This window comes from Pristiophorus japonicus, chromosome 8, assembly GCF_044704955.1.
Source record: "Pristiophorus japonicus isolate sPriJap1 chromosome 8, sPriJap1.hap1, whole genome shotgun sequence".
Taxonomy (NCBI): domain Eukaryota; kingdom Metazoa; phylum Chordata; class Chondrichthyes; family Pristiophoridae; genus Pristiophorus; species Pristiophorus japonicus.
In genome coordinates this window covers 63,648,514-63,674,956 of record NC_091984.1, presented here as the reverse complement: position 1 = coordinate 63,674,956, position 26,443 = coordinate 63,648,514, and the positions used below count along the sequence as shown (strand labels likewise).

The following is a 26,443-nucleotide window of genomic DNA, read 5'->3' as shown; positions in this document are numbered from 1 at the left end:
GGAAGTGCAACCGGGAGGGCGCTGAGCACCTAGAGTCTCATCGCCGAGAGCATGCAGAAATCTGGCGCAGGCAGCGAAAAGAGCGTGTGGCAAACCTGTCCCACCCACCCCTTCCCTCAACGACTATCTGTCCCACCTGTGACAGGGACTGTGGTTCTCATTCTCGTATTGGACTGTTCAGCTACCTAAGGACTCAATTTTTTATTAAGAGGGAATGCTTATGATGATGAGGGGCCATACATATAAAATAAAAACAGAAAATGCTGGAAATCTCAGCAGGTCAAGCAGCATCTATGGAGAGAAACTGAGTTAACGTTTCAGGTCTGACACTTTTTTTTTGTGTTCTGTGTTTATTTCAGATTCTAGCATTCTGCAGTATTTCGCTTTTGTATTTGCCATAATTATATGATGGTCACTAACTAATTCAAAAGGGAATTCAGGAGAAATTTCTGTACCACGAGTGGTTAGAATGTGGAACTCAGTACCACATGAGTAGTTGAGGGAAATAGCATAGGTGCATTTAAGGAGAAGCTAGATAAGCACATGAGGGAGCAAGGAATAGAAGGATATGTTGGGTTTAGATGAAGGGTGGCAGGAGGCTCATGTGGAGCCTAAACACTGGCATGGACCTGTTGGGCCGAATGGTCTGTTTCTGGGTTGTAAGTACCTTTTTATAGGTTATTATTTCAACCCAAACTATCCTCCCCTTTTGCTAGTTTAAAGTTCTTTCTACAGTTCTATTTATTCCTTCCACCAGGACCGTGGTCTCGGCCCAGTTCAGGTGCAGCACATCCTTGATGACTACTTCAAAAGTAGGGAGTTTGGTAAGCAGTAAGATTTTTAAAAAATTCATTCATGGGATGTGGGTGTCGCTGGCAAGGCCAGCATTTATTGCCCATCCCTAATTACCTTTGAGAATGTGTTGGTGAACCACCTTCTTAACTGCTGCAGTCCATGTGGTGTGTTGTAGCAGTTTGGTACAAATGAGTGGCGTGTTAGGCCTGTGTTTAGTATGGGATTTCTTAGATACTGATTTCTGAAAGTATGAATGATTTTGAATTTGCTACGACTATTTTTAATGCAGTGAGAAAATGTGGCACTGAGCTGCAAATTAGTTAAGAAGGTATAGGGGTAGTCTGTAACAAAGCATTAGATTTTCAGTATGCCAGTGAAAATTACATTTAAAAGACTTGGTTCTACCAGATGATTAAAAAAATATTTAAATTAACTTTTTAAAAATGGAATGAGAAGGAAGAAAACAAATCTTGCTTGTAATAAGTCCTTGGTAACACAATAGGATTTTTGCATGAATATTTTAGTACTCTTGTATTTCATCTCCAACAGAACTAGTTTTGCAACATCTGTACTCTTAGGCACACCAAAATATATCATTGTTCTTTCTGGTGTTCCATATAAGAATAAGCAGCTTTTGGACAAATGACCATATTTTGCATTTACAATCTTAAATTCTACCATTTCATACATTTTCTTGCCGAAACAATTGTTCCAACATGGTCTCGTTTATTGACTACTGTAAAACAACTATTTGGGCACCCTGGTCCATAGACTATCATCCTGGTTGTACCAGAAATTCTAGTTCTTTAGAAAAGAGTAAATTGTGACATTTGTCTTTCTAGACTCCAGATTTGTTCAAGTTATGTGTTTCTCTGAAAAGTCAGTTAAATTCTAGTAGCTATTCTCTGCTTTTTGTACCATAGGTATAGACTCTAAATTCTGAATGTTTCTGATGGGTTTCATAAATGATCCAGAATATATCTTGGGTAGAATGTTTGTCCTTGGTTTGTTATCCCCAAAATGGCTTCAGATTACTGGTATGTTCTGGGCTTTTTACACTGAGTACAGGTTCTACTTCCTTTAAATACTATCTACGTTTCCACGCTCATGACTTCTGTGTCGTAGCTCAGTAAAGGCTGATGATCTGTGCTGTTGTAACTGAAGGTGTAACCATTTTCACTGAGGTGAGTAGAAAGTCTTTTATAGCATGGCTATCATTTTGTCAATGTAAGCTTTTTGGAAGAATGTCGCGTCATCATCGTTTTAAAAGCGCAGTCAGACTTGTTTTGTGGGAATATTCTTGTTCGTTGATTGCGTCTGCTTGCTGAATTGGGTTACTGGAGCTGTTGTGTATTGGGAAGGGCCAAAGCTGTTTTTCTTGGGCAAGAGTGCCGCTTGGTTTTATTTCAGCAGTTTGTGTGAATTGTGGAGGGCTGCTTTGGGATAAGTTGCTGCAGAGACCAGGTCAGTGATATTTTATTTACAGTTATCTTGGATGGGCTCCAATTTAAGGAAGAGGTGGTTGCAGGTGTTGGGCCTCTGGGTTTGTCACGTGTGTTCCTGCTGTAGATGTTTAATATCCGTGCAAATCTGGAATGGACTTTCTGTATCATAGGAGGGATGCAGTAACTCTGACATGGATTTGGGTTTTAAATGATTTGGTTGGAGTGCATTTATCATTTTAACTCTCATTAAGGGAACTGTATATATGGACTCAATGCAGTAGTTGAATGGATCCAGAAACCCAGCTGAGGGCTATAAACTAGAACACTTAGCCCACAAAATCCCAGTGGACGGATTAAGAAAACCTGATCTGCTTAGAACTTTGAGAGGTCAGCACATTTGGCTTTGTTGTAATTGACACACATTTGCATGCAACAATAGTCCATTTCAAATAGAGGAAAATAGAATGAGACTGTGTAGATCACAGGACCTGTAACAAAGTTACATCTGGATTATTATTAATCTGGTAGTGTTCCATGGATTCAGAAAAGTAAATCAGTTGCATTGTCAACTGAAATGTAAGATTGGAAAAACTGAAGCAGGTCACAGATATCATTCAGGCTAAAACTAACCTTGTCTAAATGTTAGACTCTCTCGCTGTCCCTCTCCTGAGGTGGCCGGGAGTCAATGGATGACCGTGCGGCTGAGTGAGTTGCTATCACATCAGGCATAAAATAACATCCATTCGATACTCCTGACTTGAAATAGAATGGCCAATGACAAAGGGTAGAGCTTGTCTAAATAAAGGAAATGCATATTCGAATAGAATACTTGCTGTATTCAAATGGTTGGAAGTTCTGGTGGATCAGGTTAGATTGACTCCAATCAAAAATGAACAGGACATTGACAATGATGAAGGAATGATGATGGGTTGGTGTTTCTCTTTTTTTATATTTTGACAGGTTGAGGCAGACTGAGGGCATTGTACAGGGTAGTGAATATTAACAAATGGAGAACTATTTCCAGGCTGAGGCTTTTAACCTGGACAAGGTGTTGGATGAATTTGAGCAGAATGAAGGTAAGTTCATTTCTTCAGCTGTGTATTAGTGTTTTATTTTTATTCTGGAAGTAAAAATATTTGTAAGTAAATCAGTCTTTGAAGACGAGGGGGCCAGGACTCAAGTTATCTGGCTTGAAGCGTGCAGCACTGTCTGCTCATTTCAATCCTGTAAGTGCATCTCTAGGCTCATCACACCATTCCTCAGCAATGCTGCCAATACTCCCCTCCAGCTGCTGCTCCAGGTGATTAAATGCTGATGCACATTGTGGAGATTCTCAGTATGCAGCAGTATTCAGCCACCTAGAGTAGAGGTGGGAACTTGGAGCTGTGCTGTGGATAGGAGTGCCAGTGTGGAATTGAAGGGGGAGGAAAATGAAAGACATCTGTCACCTTAGTGGGAGGGTTGTGGTAGTGTCCGCATTAAAACAATGTGATGAGCGTTTTTAAAAAAAAATAACTCCTCCTAAATGGGTTCTCAATGTTATGGTCTTTTTAAAATAAAAAATAAAAATTTGGTCCCCAGACTCCATACTGAGTATGTGGCTAATGAAGGGAACAAGTTTGGGTATCCTTGTAGGGGATAAGGAATACAATTGTATCATCCAACAATGCCTCAAATTCTCAAATTGCAAAGGTTTCACGATAAAAGAAAAATACCAAATTCTTAACTTAATATTCTATTCTTCATTCACCATCTTCCACACACCACTGGAGCAGAACCAACTGTAGCCTATGTTCTATGGAGCATGGGCAGATGCAGCAGGAGTGGCGAGATCGGGGCGAAGGAGCTGTAAGAGACTGTGGAGAAATGTGATCGGGGTCCAGGGGAGGCATGAGTTCGGGGCTGGGGCAGCACGGGCCAGCCCATACTGTGATGTGATCGCGCACTTGGTCCGTGCAGCAGAGCAGGTCTCCAGTTGTCTTGGGTAATCCTTGCCACTGGACCAAGACTCAGCTCTGCTAAGCCTGTGTGGTGGCTGGTGTGTATTGGCCACCACACGTTTTTAAAAAAAAAAAAATCCATGCACCAGCATCTTCCACCCTTATAGGAAGATGTAGTTTGGGTTCTTCTTTAGAAACACCTGTGAACTCATCCTTTTTTTGGCATGGAAGCAAGTCATCCTCGTTTTGAGGGACTGCCTATGATGATGATCTAGGGAAACCACGTCAATGAATGGTCTCCTTTTTAAGATGTTTTCTGTCTGTGCATTGCCATAAGTTGACTTTTACCGTCTGCATTCTTTTTCCAATTTTAGGCCTTTTTAAAAAAAAAAAATAGCGGTATTTTAATGGTATTTTTGACACAAAATATCACTCGCCAAATGACCAATTTCTAGCCTGGTGTCTCTCCACATGGTGCTCTGTTCTGGTCTGCTTGTGTGTTTGAGAGTCACTTTGTTTTCTTCACCTGGTGCTCAAGTGTTCTTAAAAGTGATGATCAAGGTTTTTACAACTCGCATGTCTGCTCTGCAGTTACGTTTTGGGTTAATTTTTAAATTCTTTGCATGGTGAATTTTTTTTCTGGCGTTGATTGACTCCTTTCTCTCCCGTTGATACTCTATTGATATTCGACATCAACATGCAGGCGCACTGACTAATGCAAGCTACAAGGTTTTCCCAGTTCCTGCAAGATAACTTTGCGCAAAAGAGAGAGTACCAACAAGGAGAATGCAGTTCCCTTGTGCTAGTCCTGACCAGAATTACATACAAATTACACCACAGAAACAGGCCCTTCTGCACTAGTCTATATTAGTGTTTTAACATCTGCAGAAGCTATAACCCAAATCCCATGTGCTTGCCCTATTTCTATATTCCTCTTTCCTTCAACCACCTATTTAACCTATTCATAAAATGTTTCTGCTTTAATCACTGAATCCAGTAATGCATATCACAGCTGCTCAACCTTGTGGGGCAAAAGCATTTAATTTCTCTTGCTGTGTCCTAAATCTCTTGCACTTAATTTTTTAATCTATTTTTTTATCTCTTTTATCTGCTGGATTTCCACTTTTTTCTTGCATTTGTGTAAGCCTTTTCTTGGCTTATTTGTTGGCTGTGGTTACTTAACTGTACAAATGGAGACTTTGCTTTTTAGGACTTTTTTTGTCGACCAGTGTTTCTTGGGTCTGTGCTGTGGCAAACACTGTTGTTCATGGTCTTTCAGGGACATTCCTTTTCTGTTTTGATTTTGAATCTGCTCCAGACTGCCTCACATCAGCAGCAAAGTACAGTGGATGCCCTCAAATTAGGGGATCTTATTTTGCTGGCTTGCTTGCTTGCAATCTGTTAGATTTCCTAGGAAACTGTAACATTAGTAATTACAAGTTCCCTTTGATGAAGGGGTTTACAAGCAAGTAAAGGAACTGTTGGAGGATTATAAACAAAAAGAATTTCAGGCTTGTACCAGAGATACTGCAATTTAAAATCCATTCTGGTGCATTTCCAAACAAGCACATCATATATAGCTTTGGAATCACCTACTCAATATTAACTTTTAACATTTATCATTTTGCACAATATTTGGGGAAAGTTTTTGGAGAGATGGCTATGGCTTTGTCTAATAGCAATTATAATTCCGAATTAGATTGGATTTGGCACCAGCTTTGTGTAATAGGAATGTAGTTTAACAATGCTTATTAAGAGGATTCTGACCGGAGAACAATTTAAAAACTTAATTTGGACAAATTGTCTCACAGATATTGGACTGCAGTATTCATATGTTACTGCCTGCAATGAAATTGAAGTGTTTAATGCAAGTAGGAATGACAAACTAGTAGAGAGATCAGAGTGTAAGAAACCTGTATCATTTTACCTGTTTTTTTTTTACCTTTGTTAAATGTAGAGTTAAATACAAAAGTAGAGGTTGGGAACTGTTGGTTTACAGGATGGAAAATATGGTGACTGCTATACAAATGTCAGCATTCAGACATGAGTAAATTGTGTTAGAGGGACATAAATAGTTTATTTTTTGTAAAGTGACATTTAAGTATTAAGGAGTTCTGTACAATTGTATGTTGTCTTAGTGCTGTTCAGATTTAGTATGTTGGAAATTTTACACTGATGCAAAGGAATGTTGGATTAGTATATTTTCTTTAGTTGTGTACATTTAATCAGTATATGGCTGAGTTTGTTTTTCTATTAAGCATATTATAGTTTGATAGCACTTGCATCATTTGAATTTGTGGTTGTTATTGTTTCATTCTGTTATGCATACTAGCTATTTTCCATATTAATCTGTATTTAAAGTTATTCCCATCTTTTGAGATGTTCTGTGATGCCTTTCATACCACAGTACAATATTTTAATTTATAAAATAAAGACAGAAAATTCTAGAAATACACAGGCCACTCAGCATCTGTAAAGATTGAAGACATGTTATTGATTGTTCAGGTGTGTAACCCTTAATCAGAACTGAAGACCTGAAAGATAAATTAGGAATTTTAATAAGGTTGGAAAAAAATTGAGGGAAAAAGTGGGAGAGAATCAAGAGATATGTTTGTTGCAGAGACGGAATAAATGGAGTTTAATGACTTGCAAAGTACAGGTTGAACCTCCCTTATCCAGAACCCTTTGGACCTGGCCTGATCTGGATAATGGATTTTTCTGGATGAGGGGTGGTCGAAGTTAAATTGGATGGTACAGATACTGAGCAAGGGGACATCGGGGCTGGGAGTGCGGCAGAGAGGTCATTTGCGGGGAGCGGGCGGGCGGCGTCAGGCCAGCAATTGCGGGAGTTGGCAGCAAGAAAGGACTTCAGTTTGTTCGTCGGAGTTCTACACGTGCGCCACCCAGTGACCGGAAATGGTTCTCGATAAGGGAGGTTCAACCTGTAATAGAAAACTATTAAATGACATAAAACATCATTGGTGAGGTGGGGAGAGAAATACCAAATAACATAGGGTGAAAAAACATGGAAAGGCCCAGACAAATAAAAAAGGTGGGAGGGGAACCAAGCTATGAATACAACCGATCAGAAGTTGAACTGAAACTACCATCAAAACATGTGAATTTGCTACTCTTCAGAGTTACAGTCCACTAGTTACAGCCAAAATCAGCTGAACACCACAGACTTTGATCACTGCCAGCATTGTGTGATGGCGAAGGTCCTCCATCTCAAATGTCTGGCCACCTCCTTTCTCCAGATACTGACAGACCAATCCTGCATCACAAGGACCTTGTGCTTTGAAGAAAGTGGAGGTCATAGGTAAGGTTTGAAGTTACTGTAGGATATTTAGTGCAGAAAGATAAGGTACAATATTTGTTCCTGAAGCTCGCATCGATCTTATTGCATCTCCTATAAACATAGGAACATAGAAAATAGGTGAGGGAGTAGGCCATTCGGCCTTTCGAGCCTGCATCACCATTCAATAAGATCATGGCTGATCATTCCCTCAGTACCCCTTTCCTGCTTTCTCTCCATACCCCTTGATCCCTTTAGCCATAGGGGCCATATCCAACTTCCTCTTGAATATATCCAATGAACTGGCATCAACAACTCTGTGGTAGAGAATTCTACAGGTTAACAACTCTGAAGTTTCTCATCTCCGTCTTAAATGGCTTACCCATTATCCTTGCACTGTCCCCTGGTTCTGGACTTCCCCAACATTGGGAACATTCTTCCTGCATTTAACCTGTCCAGTCCCGTCAGAATTTTATGTTTCTATGAGATCCCCTCTCATCCTTCTAAACTCCAGTGAATACAGGCCCAGTCGAGCCAGTCTCTCTTCATATGTCAGTCCTGCCATCCCGGGAATCAGTCTGGTGAGCCTTCGCTGCACTCCCTCAATAGCAAGAACATCCTTCCTCAGATTAGGAGACCAAAACTGAACACAATATTCCAGGTGAGGCCTCACCAAGGCCCTGCACAACTGCAGTAAGACCTCCCTGCTCCTGTACTCAAATCCCCTAGCTATGAAGGCCAACATGCCATTTGCTTTCTTTACCGTCTGCTGTACCTGCATGCCAACTTTCAACGACTGATGAACCATGACACCCAGGTCTCGTTGCACCTCCCCATTTCCTAATCTGCCACCATTCAGATAATCTGCCTTTGTGTTTTTGCCCCCAAAGTGGATAACCTCACATTTATCCACATTATACTGCATTTGCCCACTCACCTAACCTGTGCAAGTCACCCTGCAGCCTGTTGGCGTCCTCCTCACAGCTCACACTGCCACCCAGTTTAGTGTCATCTGCAAACTTGGAGATATTGCACTCAATTCCTTCATCTAAATCATTAATGTATATTGTAAAGAGCTGAGGTCCCAGCACTGAGCCTTGTGGCACTGCCTGCCTGCCATTCTGAAAAGGACCCGTTTATCCCGACTCTCTGCTTCCTGTCTGCCAACCAGTTCTCTATCCACGTCAGTACATTACCCTCAGTACCATGTGCTTTGATTTTGCACACCAACCTCTTGTGTGGGACCTTGTCAAAAGCCTTTTGAAAGTGTAAATTCACCACCTCCACTGGTTCTCCCTTGTCCACTCTACTAGTTACATCCTCAAAACATTTTAGAAGATTTGTCAAGCATGATTTCCCTTTCATAAATCCATGCTGACTTGGACTGATCTTGTCACTGCTTTCCAAATGTGCTGCTATTTCATCCTTAATTGATTCCAACATTTTCCCCATTACTGATGTCAGACTAACCGGTCTATAATTACCTGTTTTCTCTCTCCCTTCTTTTTAACAAAGTGATGTTACATTTCCTACCCTCCAGTCCATAGGAACTGACCCAGAGTCGATAGACTGTTGGAAAATGATCATCAATGCATCCACTATTTCTATGGCCACTTCCTTAAGTACTCTGGGATGCAGACTATCCGGCCCCAGGAATTTATCAGCCTTCAATCCCATCAATTTCCCTAACACAATTTCCTGCTTTATAAGAATATCCTTCAGTTCCTCCTTCTCACCTAGACCCTCGGTCCCCTAGTATTTCCGGAAGGTTATTTGTGCCTTCCTTCGTGAAAACAGAACCAAAGTATTTGTTTAACTGGTCTGCCATTTCTTTGTTCCCCATTATAAATTCATCTGAATCTGACTGCAAGGGACCTACGTTTGTCTTCACTAATCTTTTTCTCTTCACATATCCTATAGAAGCTTTTGCAGTCAGTTCTTATGTTCCCAGCAAGCTTCCCCTCATACTCTATTTTCCCCCTCCCAATTAAACCCTTTGTCCTCCTCTGCTGTATTACAAAATTCTCCCAGTCCTCAGGTTTGCTGCTTTTTCTGGCCAATTTATATGCCTCTTCCTTGGATTTAACACTATCCTTAATTTCCCTTATTAGCCACGGTTGAGCCACCTTCCCAGTTTTATTTTTACTCCAGACAGGGATGTACAATTGTTGAAGTTCATCCATCTGATCGTTAAATGTTTGCCATTGCCTATCCACCATCAACCCTTTAAATATCACTCGCCAGTCTATTCTAGCCAATTCGCGCCTCATACCATCGAAGTTACCTTTCCTCCAGTTCAGGACCCTAGTTTCTGAACTAACTCTCACTCTCCATCTTAAAGAATTCTACCATATTATGGTCACTCTTCCCCAAGGAGCGTCGCACAACAAGACTGCTAATTAGTCCTTTCTCATTACACACAACCCAGTCTAGGATGGCCAGCCCTCTAGTTGATTCCTCGACGTATTGGTCTAGAAAACCATCCCTAATACACTCCAGGAAATCCTCCTCCACCGCATGCTAAGGGAAGACTTCTCAAAGTAAGGGTAGTAGAATAAGGGTACTGAGGGAGTGCTGCACTGTTGGAAGCCGGATGACTCATTAAATCGAGGCCACACCTGCCCCCTCGGGAGGACATTAAAGACTACTATTTGAAGTAGAGCAGGGGAGTTCTCCCTGCGACCTGGCCAACATTTATCCCCCAACCAAGACCTAAAACAGATGATCTGATAAATTTTTTCATTGCTACTTGCGACCTTGCTGTGCGCAATTGGCTGTTGCATTCCCTACATTACTTTTGAAGTGTGGACACTGTTGTACTTAATTGGTTGTAAAGTGCTTTTGGATGCCCCAAGGTTGTGATGGGCGCTATATAAATGTCAGTCTTTCAATCTCTTGTATCACTAAGGGACTGGTCCCTCTGGAAAGCAGAGATGATTGGAAAATGTGCTTATGGGAACGGATCGTGTAGGTGGCATAAATACATGAAGATGATCTAGTGAACGTAGGCTGATGGGCACTCATCAGGACACAAGTTGACCTGTTTTTACCTTTCTCAGTACTGTTTTGTTTATAATTTCTGATGTGTATTTGCTGCTTGTCTTCCCTCTCTTTTTGGTTTGTCTGGGTCACTGACTTTTCACTCATTATTTGCACATTCTTTTGTCCTTTTTCTGACTGTCACCTTATTAATCAACAGCTTTCTATTTAGCAGTTTGCAACTAATCAATCCATATACTCCATCTCTTTCATTGGCATGTTACCCTGTTCTCATTTTATCCCCAATCGTACCAAAATGCCTGTTTAAACTTACAACCATCATTAATGTGCCATTTTGTAAATGCTGACCTGTATACTTTCATAATTTTGTGTGTTATTTCATATTTCCAGCATTTGTACTTTGTTTCTTCTAATCACCTAAAGCAGTAAAATCATTAGACCAGGCAGATTGAGGAGATCTAATAGTTGCTCAAAATTAAGAAGTTTTGATGTAAAGCAGGAAAATTACTTCCACTGATGTGTTAGTTGGTAACCTTAAATGTATGCCCTCCATAGCTATCATTGGAACAAAGGAAGAGATGAGAGAAATACTTCATGCAGAAGGTTGTTGGGGCATGGAATGCTGTACCAGAAACCGAGGTGGAAGTGGAATCACTAATAGTTTTTAAAAGGGACTTGGATAAATATTTGTAAAGTTTTTTTTTAAGGGTATAGAAAAGGGGAGTGGGACCATGGATGGCTCTTTCACAGATGCATTGGGCCAAATGACAATGGCCTATGCTTATAATTATAACATTCTGTGGAATAACCTGTTTGAATTCAGTTTTCATATGGTTTCTGTTTTTCGGTAGAGTTTTGGTGTCTTCCCATATCAATTACTTGTGCTTAAGTTTTTTAAAACTAAAGATATTTACTGTACTCTAAGTGGCAGACAAGTGTAGCTTCTTCACACAATGTCCAGTCAAATTTGATTTTCACAATTTTTACATCAAATAAGTACTTTATGAAGGAATAAAGCCACACAATGCTGGAAATACCCGGCAGGTCGGCATATCTGTGGAGAGAGAAACAGTGTTAATGGCCGGCATTTTCTGGGGTCCGTGCGGGTGGGAATGGAGGTGGGTCGGTGGGAAAGTTGATATTTTTAGCAGCGGGATGGGAACCTGCCGTCATCCTGCCCCAAGCGGGACCGGCAGAGCTGGACGACCTAATTGAAATCATTGTAACCTTGTTTTCGGGCAGTTAAGAGCCTTTTTTACCCCACATTTTAAATTTACCTGTATGGCCACAGGAGCCAAGCTGCTCGGGAAACACATCTGACAACCTGAGGCAGGAGTTGCGTGGTCATTGCTCAAGCTGATTAGTTGACGGCATCAAATGTCCATCTGACAGCTGATTACTTCCCTCAGGCTGAAGCTGTTGATGACTGCATTCCCAGCACAGATTGAGCTTTCTGCAAGCTGCAAGCCTTTCCAGCAAAGTCTCCATTCAGTGTCACCTCATTGGAAGAACCTCTCTCCATTGACAGATTGCTTCCATTATCTCTACTTCACCTGCCATCTATTCCATCAACATGGGTGACATTTATACTGTCTCAGCTTGGTCCTTTTTATAATCTGACCACGATGAGCCCCATCACCAGCAGCACCAGGCACACCAGCGGTACCAACAACACTACCAACCTTCTTCGCAATCACCTGATGCTGCACAGGACATAATACATCAATACCCGAGCACATTGTTGTTTGGGAGACCAGGTATGGCCTCATCATGGCCAGATTTATTTAACTTGACACTGTACACCCGTATGGCTGCCACATGATGCGCCAGGTTGGCACCAACACCATAAAGCATCCCTGCAATGACAGCCATTTTTTTCACATCACTACCATTGCTGGAGGTAACTTTTTATATCTTGCCATTCACTGCAACTCACTAAACCATTTCCAAAGGTGCACACAAATGTGTCCAAGACGGAAAAGTCTTGTGTCTGACTGCATATTAACGGAAACTTTACACAATCATTGGATAAAACACCCAAGTGGCTGCCCTTGTGAATCTATTTCTGTGGTATCTTTCTCTTCCACATGCTTTTATGAGGTGTTAGCAGCAGAGGTAGAGGCAGCCTGCTGCCAAGGAGCTGGAGAGTACCTTGCTGCACATCAATGGGGCCATGAAGGACCCATGTCTTTACTGACGTACCTCCTAGAGAGGATGTCTGAGCTTCTGCCATCTATTCTTCATAGCTGGCCATCAATTCTCCGTGGAGACCATGTGCACCTGTGAGTGGTGCACTAGCTGCTCCATGTAGGTGGCCATCCTATCCATAGAGGAGCCTACAGTTGCCATCACCTGCGACACGGTGGTGCTCATATTTGAGATAGACTCCTCCATTCTCTGAACATTTGCAGACATTGCGCTTACAAAACCTGTCTGAGCCCCCTGCACTAATTCCTGCACCTCCAGGATCACACTCTTTCTGGATGACCCCCGAGGCTCCGTGTCTCCATGCAACTAAGCAGAACGATGATCATCCGGTGAGGACTTTCCACTGCTGTCCCTGTCTTCAACATCTGCTCTTGCTCACTTTTGAGCTGAGACACCACTTGATTTTGCTTGGGACCCACCCAGGTGTGCGTATCTGAGTCGTCGTCTTCCTCTTCCTCCTGGACAGGTGGCGGGGGGTGGTTGGCGCTCTTGATGGACCTGTGGGAGAGTAAAAAGATGAGTTAGGCACGTCATGTGAATGGCTACGGATACCATTATGTACATGATGACCATTCACTGGCTGCTGACATCTCTTCCCATATGAGTGACTAATGTATGCCATGTAGAAACATAGAAAATAGGTGCAGGAGTAGGCCATTTGATCCTGCACCACCATTCAATATGATCATGGCTGATCATGCAACTTCAGTACCCCATTCCTGCTTTCTCGCCATATCTCTTGATCCCTTTAGCTGCAAGGACTTCCCCAGCATCGGGAACATTCTTCCTGCATCTAACCTGTCTAATCCCGTCAGAATTTTATCTTTAGCTGTGCGATATGTAATTTTGTCACCAGGTTGTTGCGATGTCCCCCTCTCTCTCCATCTCCAGATATTTCTAAAGCAGCCTCCTCTACTGTTGTAAGGTTTGCAAATGATGGAGGACCACTGCTGGTTATCTGTCTTATTTTGAGCTCCCTTCTTGCAAGGAAGGAAAGAAGAGAAGGTTGAGTGGGAGGAATGGATATTAGATCTTTAGAGGGAGACTATGATGGAGTGGGATGCCAAAGCCAAGAGGCCTTAGTTGGTATGATTGCACTAGGGTGAGTGTGAGAGGTGACTTGTGAGATGGGGATGTGATAATATAAATGGAGAGGGGGGGGATGGGTGAATGTGCAAGGTATGTTGGTGAGTAAGGATATGCAGGAGTTGGGGAGGGAAGGCAGAGTGATGGGAATGTGATGAGAGACACGGGAGGTTGCAGTTGAGTGTTGCTTTGTACTCGCGTTTCCTGATCTGATGAGATCAGTGAAACGTTTGTGGCCCTGCATCCAAGTCCTCCTGACCACATCCTTGCTGGTGGTCTCTGCAACCTCCAACCAGGCTGTTTTAGTCTCCTGGGGAGGTCACTTCTGTCCATTGACAGGGAAGAGGACCTCCCTGTATGCTCTGTGACTCTCCATAACCATATAGAGGAGTCATCAGAGAACCTGGTTGCAGCTCTCTGCCTCTTGTGCAGTCATTGTCAAAATATTTACAACACTCCAATGCTGTAATGCACTGACAGCATTATGTTACATTAATATTCAAATCTAATGTGGCCATGGCCACTTTAAAGATCCCGGCTGAAAACTCGTCATGAATGATGTCACCAGACCCACACCATTTAATTGGGCTGGGTAACGTGCAGGTGTGGGCATAATAGGCCTTTTAACGTAAAGTCGTTCTGTGGAGCGGGATGGAGACAGCAACGGAGTCGCAACTCGCCATGGCCACCGCCCGCACCAGATCCGTCCAGGTAAAGAAAATTCAGGCCAATGTTTCATGTCGATGGCCTTTCATGAGAACTGGAAAATGTTATAGAAAAGCAAATTCTAATTTAAATTGAGAAAAATTGCAAAATGCAGTACAGGGAGACCTGGGGGTCCTTGTGCATGAAACACAGTTAGTATGCAGGTACAGCAAGTAATCAGGAAGGCAAATGGAATGTTGGCCTTTATTGCAAGGGGAATAAAGTATAAAAGCAGAGAATCCTGCTAAACTTACAGGATATTGGTGAAGCCACACCTGGAGTACTGCGTACAGTTTTGGTCTCTATTTAAGGAAGGATATACTTGCATTGGTGGCTGTTCAAAGAAGGTTCACGAGGTTGATTCTGGAGATGAGGATGTTGAGTTATGAAGGCAGGTTGGGCTTATACCCATTGGAGTTCAGAAGAATGAGAGGTGATCTTATTGAAACATAAGATAATGAGGGGGCTCGACATGGTGGATGCAGAGAGGATATTTCCACTCATAGACTATGTCCCCTAATTTTAGTTTCCCCTCAGAATAAGGGGCTGCCCATTTACAACTGAGATGAGATGAGAAATTTCTTAGGGATGTATATCCATGGAATTCTCTGCCCCAGAGAGCTGTGGAGGCTGGGTCATTGAATATATTTAAGATGGAGATAGACAGATTTTTGAGCATAAAGGGTTATGGGGAGCGGGCAGGGAACATAAGAACATAATAAATAGGTGCAGCAATAGGCCACCTGGCTCCTTGTGCCTGCTCCACCTATTAATAAGATCATGGCTGATCTGATCATGGACTCGGCTCCACTTCCCTGCCCGCTCCCCATAACCCTTTTATTCCTTTATCGCTCAAAAATGTGTATCTCTGCCTTAAATATGTTCAGTGACTCAGTCTCCACAGCTCTGTGGGGCAGAGAATTCCATATACAATCCTCAAGAAATTTCTCCTCATCTCAGTTTTAAATGGGTGGCTCCTTATTAGACTTTGTCCCCTAGTTTTAGTTTCCCTTCTGAGTGGAAATATCCTTTCTGCATCCACCTTGTTGAGCCCCCTCATTATCTTGTGTTTTAATAAGATCACCTCTCATTCTTCTGAACTCTAATGAGTATAAGCCCAACCTGCCTTCATAAGTCAACCCCCTCATCTCCAGAATCAACCAAGTGAACCTTCTCTGAACAGTCTCCAATGCAAGTATAATCCTTCCTTTAAATACGGAGACAAAAACTGTACGCAGTACTCCAGGTGTGGCCTCATCAATACCCTGTACAGTTGTAGCAGGACTTCACTGCTTTTATATTCTATCCTCCTTGCAATAAAGGCCAACATTTGCCTTCCTGATTACTTGCTGTACCTACATACCCACTTTTTGTGTTTCATGCACAAGGACCCCCTCCGCAGATCCCTCTGTACTGCACACTTGGCAACTTCCTTCTCCATTTAAATTATAATTGTTTTTTTTTCTGCCAAAGTGGATAACCTCACATTTTCCCACATTATACTCCATCTGCCAATTTTTTGCCAGTCATTTAGCCTGTCTATATCCTGTAGCAGATTTTTTCTGTCCTCACATTTTGCTTTCCCACCCATCTTTGTGTCATCAGCAAACTTGGCTACATTACACTCAGTCCCTTCATCCAAGTCATTAATATAGATTGTAAGTAGTTGAGGCCCCAGCACTGATCCCTGTGGCACCCCACTAGTCACTGTTTGCCAACTGGAAAATTATCCATTTATTCCAAATCTCTGTTTTCTGTTAATTGGCCAATCCTCTATCCATGCTAATATATTACCTATAACCAGTGAACTTTAATCTTGTGCAGTAACCTTTTATTTGGCACCTTATCGAATGCCTTCTGGAAATCCAAATGCACCACATCCACTGGTTCTGTTCCCCCTTATCCACCCTGCTCGTTACATCCTCCAAGAACTCCAGCAAATTTGTCAAACATGATTTACCTTTCAGAAAACCATGCTGACTCTGCTTGATTGAATTGTGCTCTTCCAAATGTCCCGCTACTGCTTCCTTAATAATGCACTCCAGCATTTTCCCAACGACGGATGTTGGGCTAACTGGTCTATAGTTTCCTGCTTTTTGTCTTGCCTTCTTTTTTAAAAATGTTACATTTTGAGGAAGTGGAGCTGAGTCCATGATCAGATCAGCCATGATGGCCTACTCCTGCTCCTATTTCTTATGTTCTTATGGTAACAGGTTTTAAGCAAGTAGAGGCAGGGAAAGGGGGGACAGAAGGAACGAACAAAAGCGAAGGTTTGTGAGGGTGGAAGGCAGGAAAGATTGAATGACAAGGGATGCAAGGCAAAATGGGTTGGTAATGGGACAAGTAAAGAAACAAAAGTTGGGTCTTGAAGAGATGTAAATGGGAATAGCTGAATCAGCACCTGCTGTCCAAAAAAAAATGAGGGCAGAGGTTATGGTCTGAAATTGTTGAACTCCGTGTTGAGAAGGCTGTAAAGTGCCTAATCGAAAGATGAGGTGCTGTTCCTCGAGCTTGCGTTAAGCTCCATTGGATCAGTGAAGGAGGTAGAGTGGAGTGAAGTGGAGAATTAAAGTAACAGGCGACGGGAAGCTCTGTCACGCTTGCGGACTGAATGGAGGTGTTCTGCAAAGCACTCGCCCAATCTGGATACTTTTGTGAAGGTTTGTGTTCAACTGAACAGCTGATTTTCATTATTACAAACTGTCTTGTTTTTTTAAAAAAAAATGCTCTGGTACTAAAGCTCCTGTGAAATGTTCTAAATCATTTATATATGGTCTCTAATAAAACATTAATCAGAGATTATATTTCTATAAATTTGTATTGCCTGTTTTGGAGCATTAAATGTAAATGAGATGAATGTAAATTAATAAATGTAAGCAAAAGTGGGACTGTCATATTTTAGTGGCTACTTTTCAGGTGTCATTCTGATGTACGTTTCTCTGGTTTTTCAAGGGTTGATTCAAGGAGAAGTGAATGACTTAGGCCCTTGACGAGAATAAGTTAACACTAAATAGATATGTAGGATCAATGTAGGTTTATATGTGTCATAACATCTGGACTTTTTTCTTTTTTTCCAGATGAGCCTGAGTCCCCAAGTGTATTTGAGGCAAAGTGGAGTCAGATTTTGGATCCACCCTCTCATCTGCTGTCACTAAATCCAGCCTTGTCTAGCGTGAATGTGGGAACATTGTCCAGTGAGGTGCAAGCAAGACTAAAATGCTGTTCTTCACTTAAACCTGAGATTGCAGTGTTTGGGGGAGGGGATCACTGTCTTAATGGAAATGATGCCACAGAAAATCTAGGGCTTGATGTGCAGTGGATTAATGACGAAGGAGTTCCTGTGACTAACAAAAACAATAATTGTGATCATTGGCCAAATTCTTTTGATTCATCAGTGAATTCTGCTTGTGGAAATGAACTGAGTTTTTCTGAAGATATGAATTCTTCAAGTATATTTGGATTAATTGTACAGAATTCTGACAGCCAACCAGTACAGTGTGGTGACCTATTGCAGGAGGACAACTCAAGCAGCCAAAATATGTTAAATCTTAACAGCTTTATAGTAGAAAACACAAACCTACAAAGTGGTCAGTTATCTGACATGAAAGGTCAAAGTGAGAAGACTGTTCCAAAGAAAAGTATCGAACAATTAAACCTATCCTGTACAGATGAGCTCACTGTAAAATCTTCATTTGAAAGTTTAAGGAACTGTACAGATTTGGAAAATGCATCACCTAATTCAAAGGAGTTTTGTATGGTTGATGATTTATCAGTTATTTGTGAACAGAATGTATTGTCTGAGTTGGCTAGTGCTACTGACATAAATGAATTAAGTGATTTATCCTCTGGAAAAACTGAAGCAAATGATGCTGCTACAGAACTCAAAGATGAGTCAGTAACACGCATTGAAAATAATTCAGTTGTAAAAACTGGAGATGTGGATGGAAACCTGGATGGAATAGCTAATACACTGATAGTGGGTAACCTAGATAATTTTAGTGGGTTAAAAATGGACCCTGAAAAAACACAATCTCAACAATCTCAGTCCTGTTCTGTCAACAACAAGCCAAATCTGATTGCAGTACAATACAACTCAAATTATGGCAATTGTGGAGATGATGGTCACCATTTCGAGAATGACATCAGTAAGATAAGTGATGAAATGACTGTTTGCGAAAAAGCCAGTGAAAGCAATGACATTCTGTTCATGCAGGGATATGCCACTGACCTGTCTTGTCATTCAAGTAAAGTGTCGTCATCTCGGTCCGAAGCAACGCTTGATCAGTTAACTCAGCACATGAGACAAAGCAATCATCAAGCATTGGAAGAGGATGCATTATTACAAAACAAAATTACGGAGAAGCACTCTGGAAATAATGGTGAGATTATTTTAGATCTAACAAAACCATTGGCAGAATCCATGGTTCCTGTTGAAGATTGGTTGCAAGAATCAAATATCTTGTGTGCTGACATGAAGGAACAGGTGTCAACGCCTTGCTGTTCATATGATGGATTAGACTCTACATCCATCCCATCCGTCCCAAGTACAACCACAGCCTGCGATTCTAAATCTTTGCCTTTAAAGGAGGATTCAGTAACTGAAGAGAAGGAGATTGAGGAGAGCAAGTCAGAAAGTTACAACTACACCCAACACCGGGAAAACGATGCAATGGAAGCAGGAGTGGCTAATGGTTTGGCCAGATTAAATATTTCTACAGATATTGCTGATCAGTTAAAAGACAATTATTTTAACACTCCCAACCAGTCTGCTACAGTGACTTGTGCACATGAAGATGCGGTAAAATTAGCTCTAAATAATGCACAACCAATCAGTATTCCGTTTGGAGGTGCTAGACCCAAGCAACCTTTGAACCTGAAACTACAGATCCCAAAACCTTTGACTAACCAATTATTGAATGACTTGGGGTCAACTAACCCCACGCACAATGCAAAAAACAAAAATGTAGGTTTTATTGATAAAACAGACCCCCCTGAGGATTCCTCGTGTGCTTTGAACGGTGGTGCTTTAGTACCAGATTGCAGCAGTAATGATGAAGAATTAGGAGTGTGTTATGCTGGGGCTTCCAAAGATGTCAACTCAGATTATGCTTTGAGATCTGAAAGTCCTGATAATGACCTGCGAGCTGAACAGTTTCCAGGACCCCTCAGAAAGCCATTTACAACACTGGGTGATGTTGCTCCAGTATGGGTACCAGATTCCCAAGCGCCAAACTGCATGAAATGTGAGCTGAAGTTTACATTCACAAAGAGGCGTCATCACTGCAGAGCTTGTGGAAAGGTGAGTTGTCTTTCTGATTAAGTACATTTACGTTTTGCAACGGTTTTAAACAGTTATGATTTAACTAGGATATGTGAATCCAGTGCCTGACTAGTGGTGTGCTTTGGGAAAACTACCAAAAAAGTAGATTTTTTTTATGTTGAGTTGTTGGAAATGCCACTATTTTACAGTGACCAGGAAATGACTGTTTGCTGCTAAAAATTTAGTGGTGCACTCGACCAGCTCAAAAGATGCCTCTTTTTTTTGTCCTTTCCTCTCCATGGTCACTGCTTGCTCTCTGCTCAGCACCTCCAACAGCCTGGCTAGGAATTGTAGATTGTAGTGGATAATTTGAGTCTCTCCAGTTCACTGTGTAGCATGTTTGTACTTGACCGCTGTAACTACAGTGTTGGCAGCATTTTGCAGGAAAGTTTGCCTGACTACATCTTATGGTATTCTAGTCCTCGTCCATTTCTATTTAGATTGGTTTTGCTTTCATTGTAAGCAATTTTGGAAGTAGAATGGAGTTTATTGACTAGTGAAATACAGTTCATGTCCTATTTGTATTGTTGGTTTACAAATTAGTAATAGAGATTTGGGCCTAATTATTGCAATAGATATGAATTCTTTACCATAGCACATCTGTGAACATTTTTTTTATTGTCCTTCATCCATCCCTTTATCTTCGTCACGATATTACCTTTAATGCTATGGGCCTTCACCTTTTTACATTTTTTATGTGCCCTTTATCAAACCCTTTGAAAGCCAAACATATATATAAAACATATTTTATTTATATTCTACCCACCATAATTTCAATTCTTGTCTGTCCTAGTGCCATCAGTACATCTTCAATGGATTCTTCTCTTGTCCCTTTTGATGTGCCTCAAGCATCCTCATTTCCTCCATCTGCTGCACTTCGGTAGCCACATCTGTAAATGTGGTTAGGTAATAGAAGTGTAGGATATAATTGTACAACTATTAATATGCATTTTGCACATGTTGACTGAAGACTGTAGTATGTGACTGTTTGCATAAGTTCACTTTAGAGAACTGACCATAATAGTTGAGCCTTTATAGTTGGTAAACGGAAATCAAGTGTTGTGAATTTACAAGTAAATTGAGTAGCTAATGTAATCTCAAACTTGAATCATCAGTAGAGTAGCTAATGAATGGAATATCAAACCTTTTTTATGATTTCTCATTTTTAAAAAAAAAAGTTATGAAGTGCCACGGCTCAGTGCAAAACACAATCCAGATTTAAGAGTGGGAGACCAATGAGGTAAATCTAGAGCTATTTATTGGTTTCAAAAGACTAGATTGTTGAAGAAATTGTAGAGTAAGCGAGATAACGATTTCTGATGTCCTAAAAAAGAATGAGTTAAATTCAGTTAGCCTACGTAACAGTAACTTTAGAAAGTAATACATTGATTGTAAAGTGATCTGGGATATCATTTAAAAAAAAAAAAAATAGTGCTGTACAAATGCAAGCTCTTTCGTGATTTCTTCGCACTGCTAGTATCGAGAATTGAATCAGAAGTAGCGCTATTGCCTGAGTCATAAGGTTTATAGGCTCAAGCCCCACTACACAGACTTGAGCATATAATCTAGTCTGACACTCCAGTGCACTACTGAGCGAGTGCTGTTGTGTCGGAGGTGCCGTCTTTCAGCTTGGGCATTAAACCGAGCTCCCATCCAATGTTCCTGCTAAGCTGCGCACAGTCAGCTGCAAGGACTCGCACAGGCCGCTCACTGGCTTTCACATTGTAGTTACTGTGCATGCGCAAAAATTTGAATGGGACGCACAATGGGAAGGCAGACCTTTCAGCTTACGGAGGAGACATTGGCCCTATCTGCTCTCAAGTGGACGCAGAAGATCCCATGGCACTATTTAAAGAAGAGCAAGGGGGTTCTTGTGTCTTGGCCAATGTTTAAACAGATCATCTGGGCGTTTATCTCATTGCTGCTTGTGGGACCTTGCAGTGCACAATTTTGGTTGCAGCATTTCCCATAATACAACTGTGATCACAATTTAAAACTACTTCGTTGGCTGGGAAGTGCTTGGGTCATGAAAAGCACTAGATAAGTCCAATTTTCTGTTATCCTCCTCTGAAGCGGTGGATTCTTTGTATGCAGTCTGGGGATTTCACTCATCAAACTGATCATCTGCAAACCTGTAGTATTGATAGGCGTGCCATGGGCAGCGTGGAGACCCCGACCTGCGAGGGAACATCAGCAGCAGGTTGGGACCATAAAAGGAGCGGCAGTCATGGGCAGCATGGAGGCATACCACTGCAAGGTACAGCGCGAGCTGGTGCAGGAGGGCGACGGCTGTGAAGTGACGTCATCAAGACCCAGATCAGTGATTAGCGTGTGGGCAGATACAGCAGGAGCGGCGAGGTTGGGGCGAAGGAGTGGCGAGAGACTGTGGAGGGATGTGATCGGGGCCCAGTTGTCTTGGATAATCCTTGCCACTGGACGAAGACCTAGCTCTGTCAAGCCAGTGTGGTGGCTGGTGTGCAACGGCCATCCCACGATTTAAAAAAAAAAATGCACGCACAGGCATCTGCCACCCTTCAGGATGTAGTTCAGGTCCTTCATTGAAACACCTGTGAACTCGTCCTTTTTTTGGCGTGGAAGCAAGTCATCCTCGTTTCGAGGGACCGCCTATGATGGGGGCTGAGTCTTATCCCATCTTCACCAAACATCCACACATGCACTTCAACAGGGGTCACTGGATGGTGCTCAGGAGCAGAAATCCTGGTCAATTTCCTCAGGAGCATTTGCCTGAGAATTGGAGCAAGCTATTCTAACTATCTAGTTCACAGACAACATTTGGAATGTGTGCAATTTTGGGGTGGTTGATTTCTTCAAAAACAACATTGATGCATTGAAAAAGGTTCAAAAGAAAACCATTTTAAAGGACATTTCTGGGGTTTAATGTGGCAAGTTAGTAACTTTCTGAACATAGCTGTTGTCAAAGAATATCGTCAGTGCTGCAATCAGTTTGATATGAGTTATGGGAAAGTTACTGGAATCTATCATCTGGGACTGAGTGACTCAACCGTTGAACAAATATGAGCTGATCAGAGGCAGCATGGACTTGCGAATGGTAAGTCATGTTTGACTAATCTAGTTGAATTTTTTGAGGTCACTAACATGCTGGATAGGGGAGTGATTATGGATGTTATCCATATAGACTTCCAGAAACCATTTGATAAAGTTCCGCACAAGAGATTAGCAAAAATTAAAGCACGCAGAATCAATGGTAACCTTATGACATGGGGTGGCAATTAGTTGGCAGGTAGTATAGAGAGAGCAGGGATAGAGGCCTAGATCTTCGATTGGCACGATGCGACAAGTGGTTCTCCCAAGGACCTTTACTAGGTCCTCAATTTTTCACCATGTATATCAATAATTTGGATGAAGGAAGAGTGTGTTCTATATCCAAGTTTTTAAATGACACTAAAAAGACACAGCAAGTTGTGTGGATGCGAGCAGGATGTTACAGTGGGATTATAGACAGAACAAGAAAAACTATGGCAGATGGAGTTCAATGTGAGGCAGCATAAGGTTATCCATTTTGGATCAGAGAAAGACATATCGGATCATTTTTTTAATGGCGAGAGACCAGGAGCCGTGGAGAAGCAATACGATTTGGGTGTCCAGGCAGTGTTCCATCTAATTTTTTTTTTTGCTCTGCACGGCTCATTCAAAATACTGCGCGTGCATGGTTTTTACATTGAAAAGCCAGAAAGCTGGCTGCACAGTTTCCCTGGAGTGCAGCTTCCAGGGAACATTGTGTTAAGGTACACAAATCAATAAAAGCTAGTGCACGGGGACAGAAAGTAATCAAAAAGGCTCATGTAATGTTTGCCTTTATCTGAAGAAAGCTGGAATCAAAACAGGGTGGGGGGGGGGGGGTGAGGGATGAAAGAGTTATGCTTCAATTGTACAGAGTCATTGTCAGATCCCATCTGGAGCTTTGGGCACTACAGCTCAGGAACTATATACTGACCTTGGAGAGAGTACTGCATAGATTGACCAGAATTATACCGAGGCTTAGAGTTAAATTATGAGGACAGATTGCATAAACATGGTTTGTATTCCCTTAAATTTAAAAGGTTGAAGGGTTAACTAATTGAGATGTTTAAAATGATTAAAGGATTTGAGAGGATAGATAGAGAAACTCTTTCTTCTGGTGGGGGAATCCAGAACAAGGGGCCACAATTTTAAAATTAGAGCTAGGCTATTTTAAGAGTGAAATCGGGAAGCATTTTTTCCCCACGCACAAGGTGGTGGAAATCTGGAACCCTCTTTCCCCCAAAAGGCTGAAGTGCTGGGTCTCGGCTATGGGCACTAAAGAGAACCGCAAAGAATGCGAGCACTACCAAAGTGACCAATACCAAGGATATGGTTACCAATACTAGGCTGTAATTTGCGGCCGTTACGGGTGTGTACGGGGTGTGCTCGCGCTTGGGCTAAAACCTGGAACTTGCACTCTGAAGAATTCTCGCCAAATCACCCGCATCCCTGGGAAAAGTGCATTCGCATGCGGAGAGTTGGGCTATTTGGAAAATAAGGCCTGCTTTTACCAGCGCAAGAGTTTTTAAACAAAAATAAAAAAATTAATAATTTAGACATTTAAAAACCTGTGAAATAAGATGTGTATTTTTAACCCCTTTAAAACTATACATTTATTTTTCCAAAAGATTACATTTTTGTTTTAAAATTTTAATTAAATGCCATTTTAATTCATTTTAAATATGTGATGGTTTTAAAAAAATGTATTTGTGTAGATGTGTTTTTGGGGGTATTCCCATTCATACTTATGGGATTTCCATACATACAAATCCCCATAAGTATGAATGGGGAATCCCTCCCGTCATTCGTTTGACCGGCCCATGTGATGCCAAGGGCGCTCGGGAACCACCTGTGCCCCGGGATACATGGGCCTCTTCCCGGGTGTACCTCGAGCCCCAGGACCGCAAACCTCCGTACCTCCTGGACCACCAGGTACGTGGGTGTTTTATTTGCGGATCGCAGGCATTTCCCCGCAGGAAGCCTCCGACCGCAAATTCAGGACCACTGTCTCTAGCAAGAGGAAATCCTTTCCAGTTCTGCTACTGCAGTAATGGAGATGACCAAGGAGACTGTCCAAAGTAAAAAAGAAAAATCGACCATGCTGACATTGCAAATACTGCCCTAGGATCCCATATAGTTAAAATGTTGAACAGTGGAATAGATTTTGCCAAGCACAAAGGGACCTGAGGATGACTCTGTCTTAGATAAGCAAGCTGAGTGAGAAAAAAAGTTGAATTTGAGGTTCAAGCCAGGAAGCCAATAATGCTATCACCAGCTGATAAATCACTGACGTGCCATTGTAAACCTCAGTCTAGCCTGCCCATTTAAACTATTCTTGTGACGGTAAGTGGAAGCTATACTGAATATAACAAGCTGGTACATCAGTATGAGTGTGGTTAAATGGAGGGGAAATTTTTATTTGTATTTTTATCTTTCTGCACATGCGTGCCCATTTGGTACTGCACATGCACACTCAGGGTACTGTGCATGCGCGACTTATGATACAGCGGCTGTGGAAGGTCAGGGGATCCGTTGGTGACCAAGACAGGAGGAAGGGAGAGCGAATCGAATGAGGGGGGAAAAGAGCAGAGAGGGAGACCACCGGGGCAGTGGGGGGAGGAGAAGAGGTGGTAATTGAAGGGGTATGAGGAGAGGGAGGGAGGGGAGGGAAGAGAAAGAAGAGGGGATCGCGAGGAGGAGAAATGAGCTCGGAGGGGGAGAGGTCAGGAACTCTGGGCAGGATGTGGGAAGATTATGGAGAACATGATTCTGATCTATGGGGAGGGGGTGGAAATGCGAGCAAGAATGTGATCCAGATGGGAAGACAAATCGTGTTCTCTCTCCCCTTCCCTTTCTTTCTCTTTTCCCCCCCCCCCCCCCCCCCCCTGGTTAAACGTGGATCACGGCCTTCCAACCCCACCCCCTTTAAACCCGCACCACGTTCTCCCTCTCCTCCCTCTAGTCCTGGTTGATTCCAGATAAACTGTTGGGTGTGTCTTTTCCTCCAAGAAAACCAATCCAAAATCTGGTCTTGCTATCCAATGGAACCGATTAGAACTTTGGGGTTGCAAATACAGACTGCCATGTTTAAATATCCAGATTCTTCAACTGCAAAATAATGATCTCAGCAGAGTCCATTAATGGGATCACTGGAAATGAATGCATATTGCCTTCAGTACTCACCCTTGGAAGGGGAAACTTTTGCCATCTTTCTTGGATTTATAGGGTCCAGCAGTTGGACTTGGTAGCAGTTGTGCTTTTTTGAGGGGTGGGGGTGGGTAGGCGAGCAAGAAAGAAAATGAAGAGTCAGATTAGCTGTTACATGCTAGCTGATCTTGCCAACAGCACCATTGAAGGAGAGTGTTGCAAAAAATTAAGCATACGCACATTATTCTCCTTTTTGACCTGAAACTCCACTTGCATGATAGGACTCCATTTCCCCCAGTGATTTGTGCCGTTTTTTTGGAGCAGGCTGCTTTTTTTGGCCTAAGTTACAAAGCCAGTTTCCCCAATCAATTTGCACCAGCGTAACTCAGTTAGTTATGATTTTTTTTAGGTAAGTTTTTTTTTCAGCCAAAAGGGGAGTAACCTGTCAACTGTGCAAATT

General features: G+C 42.1%; 1 protein-coding gene across 2 annotated transcripts in view; it reads left to right on the top strand.

Moving 5' to 3' along the window:
- The window catches only part of zfyve9a (zinc finger, FYVE domain containing 9a), a 129,737-nt gene that overhangs the window by 33,413 nt on the left and 69,881 nt on the right, over positions 1–26,443 (top strand). Inside the window, exons 3-5 of one of the 2 annotated variants that reach the window (XM_070886871.1) lie at positions 758–824; positions 3,201–3,316; positions 17,552–19,773. In XM_070886871.1, the coding sequence (XP_070742972.1) occupies positions 3,247–3,316; positions 17,552–19,773 (2,292 nt within the window). In that variant the 5' untranslated portion in view covers positions 758–824; positions 3,201–3,246. The remainder of the gene's footprint in view (positions 1–757; positions 825–3,200; positions 3,317–17,551; positions 19,774–26,443) is intronic. The other variant, XM_070886870.1, reaches the window with a different exon arrangement.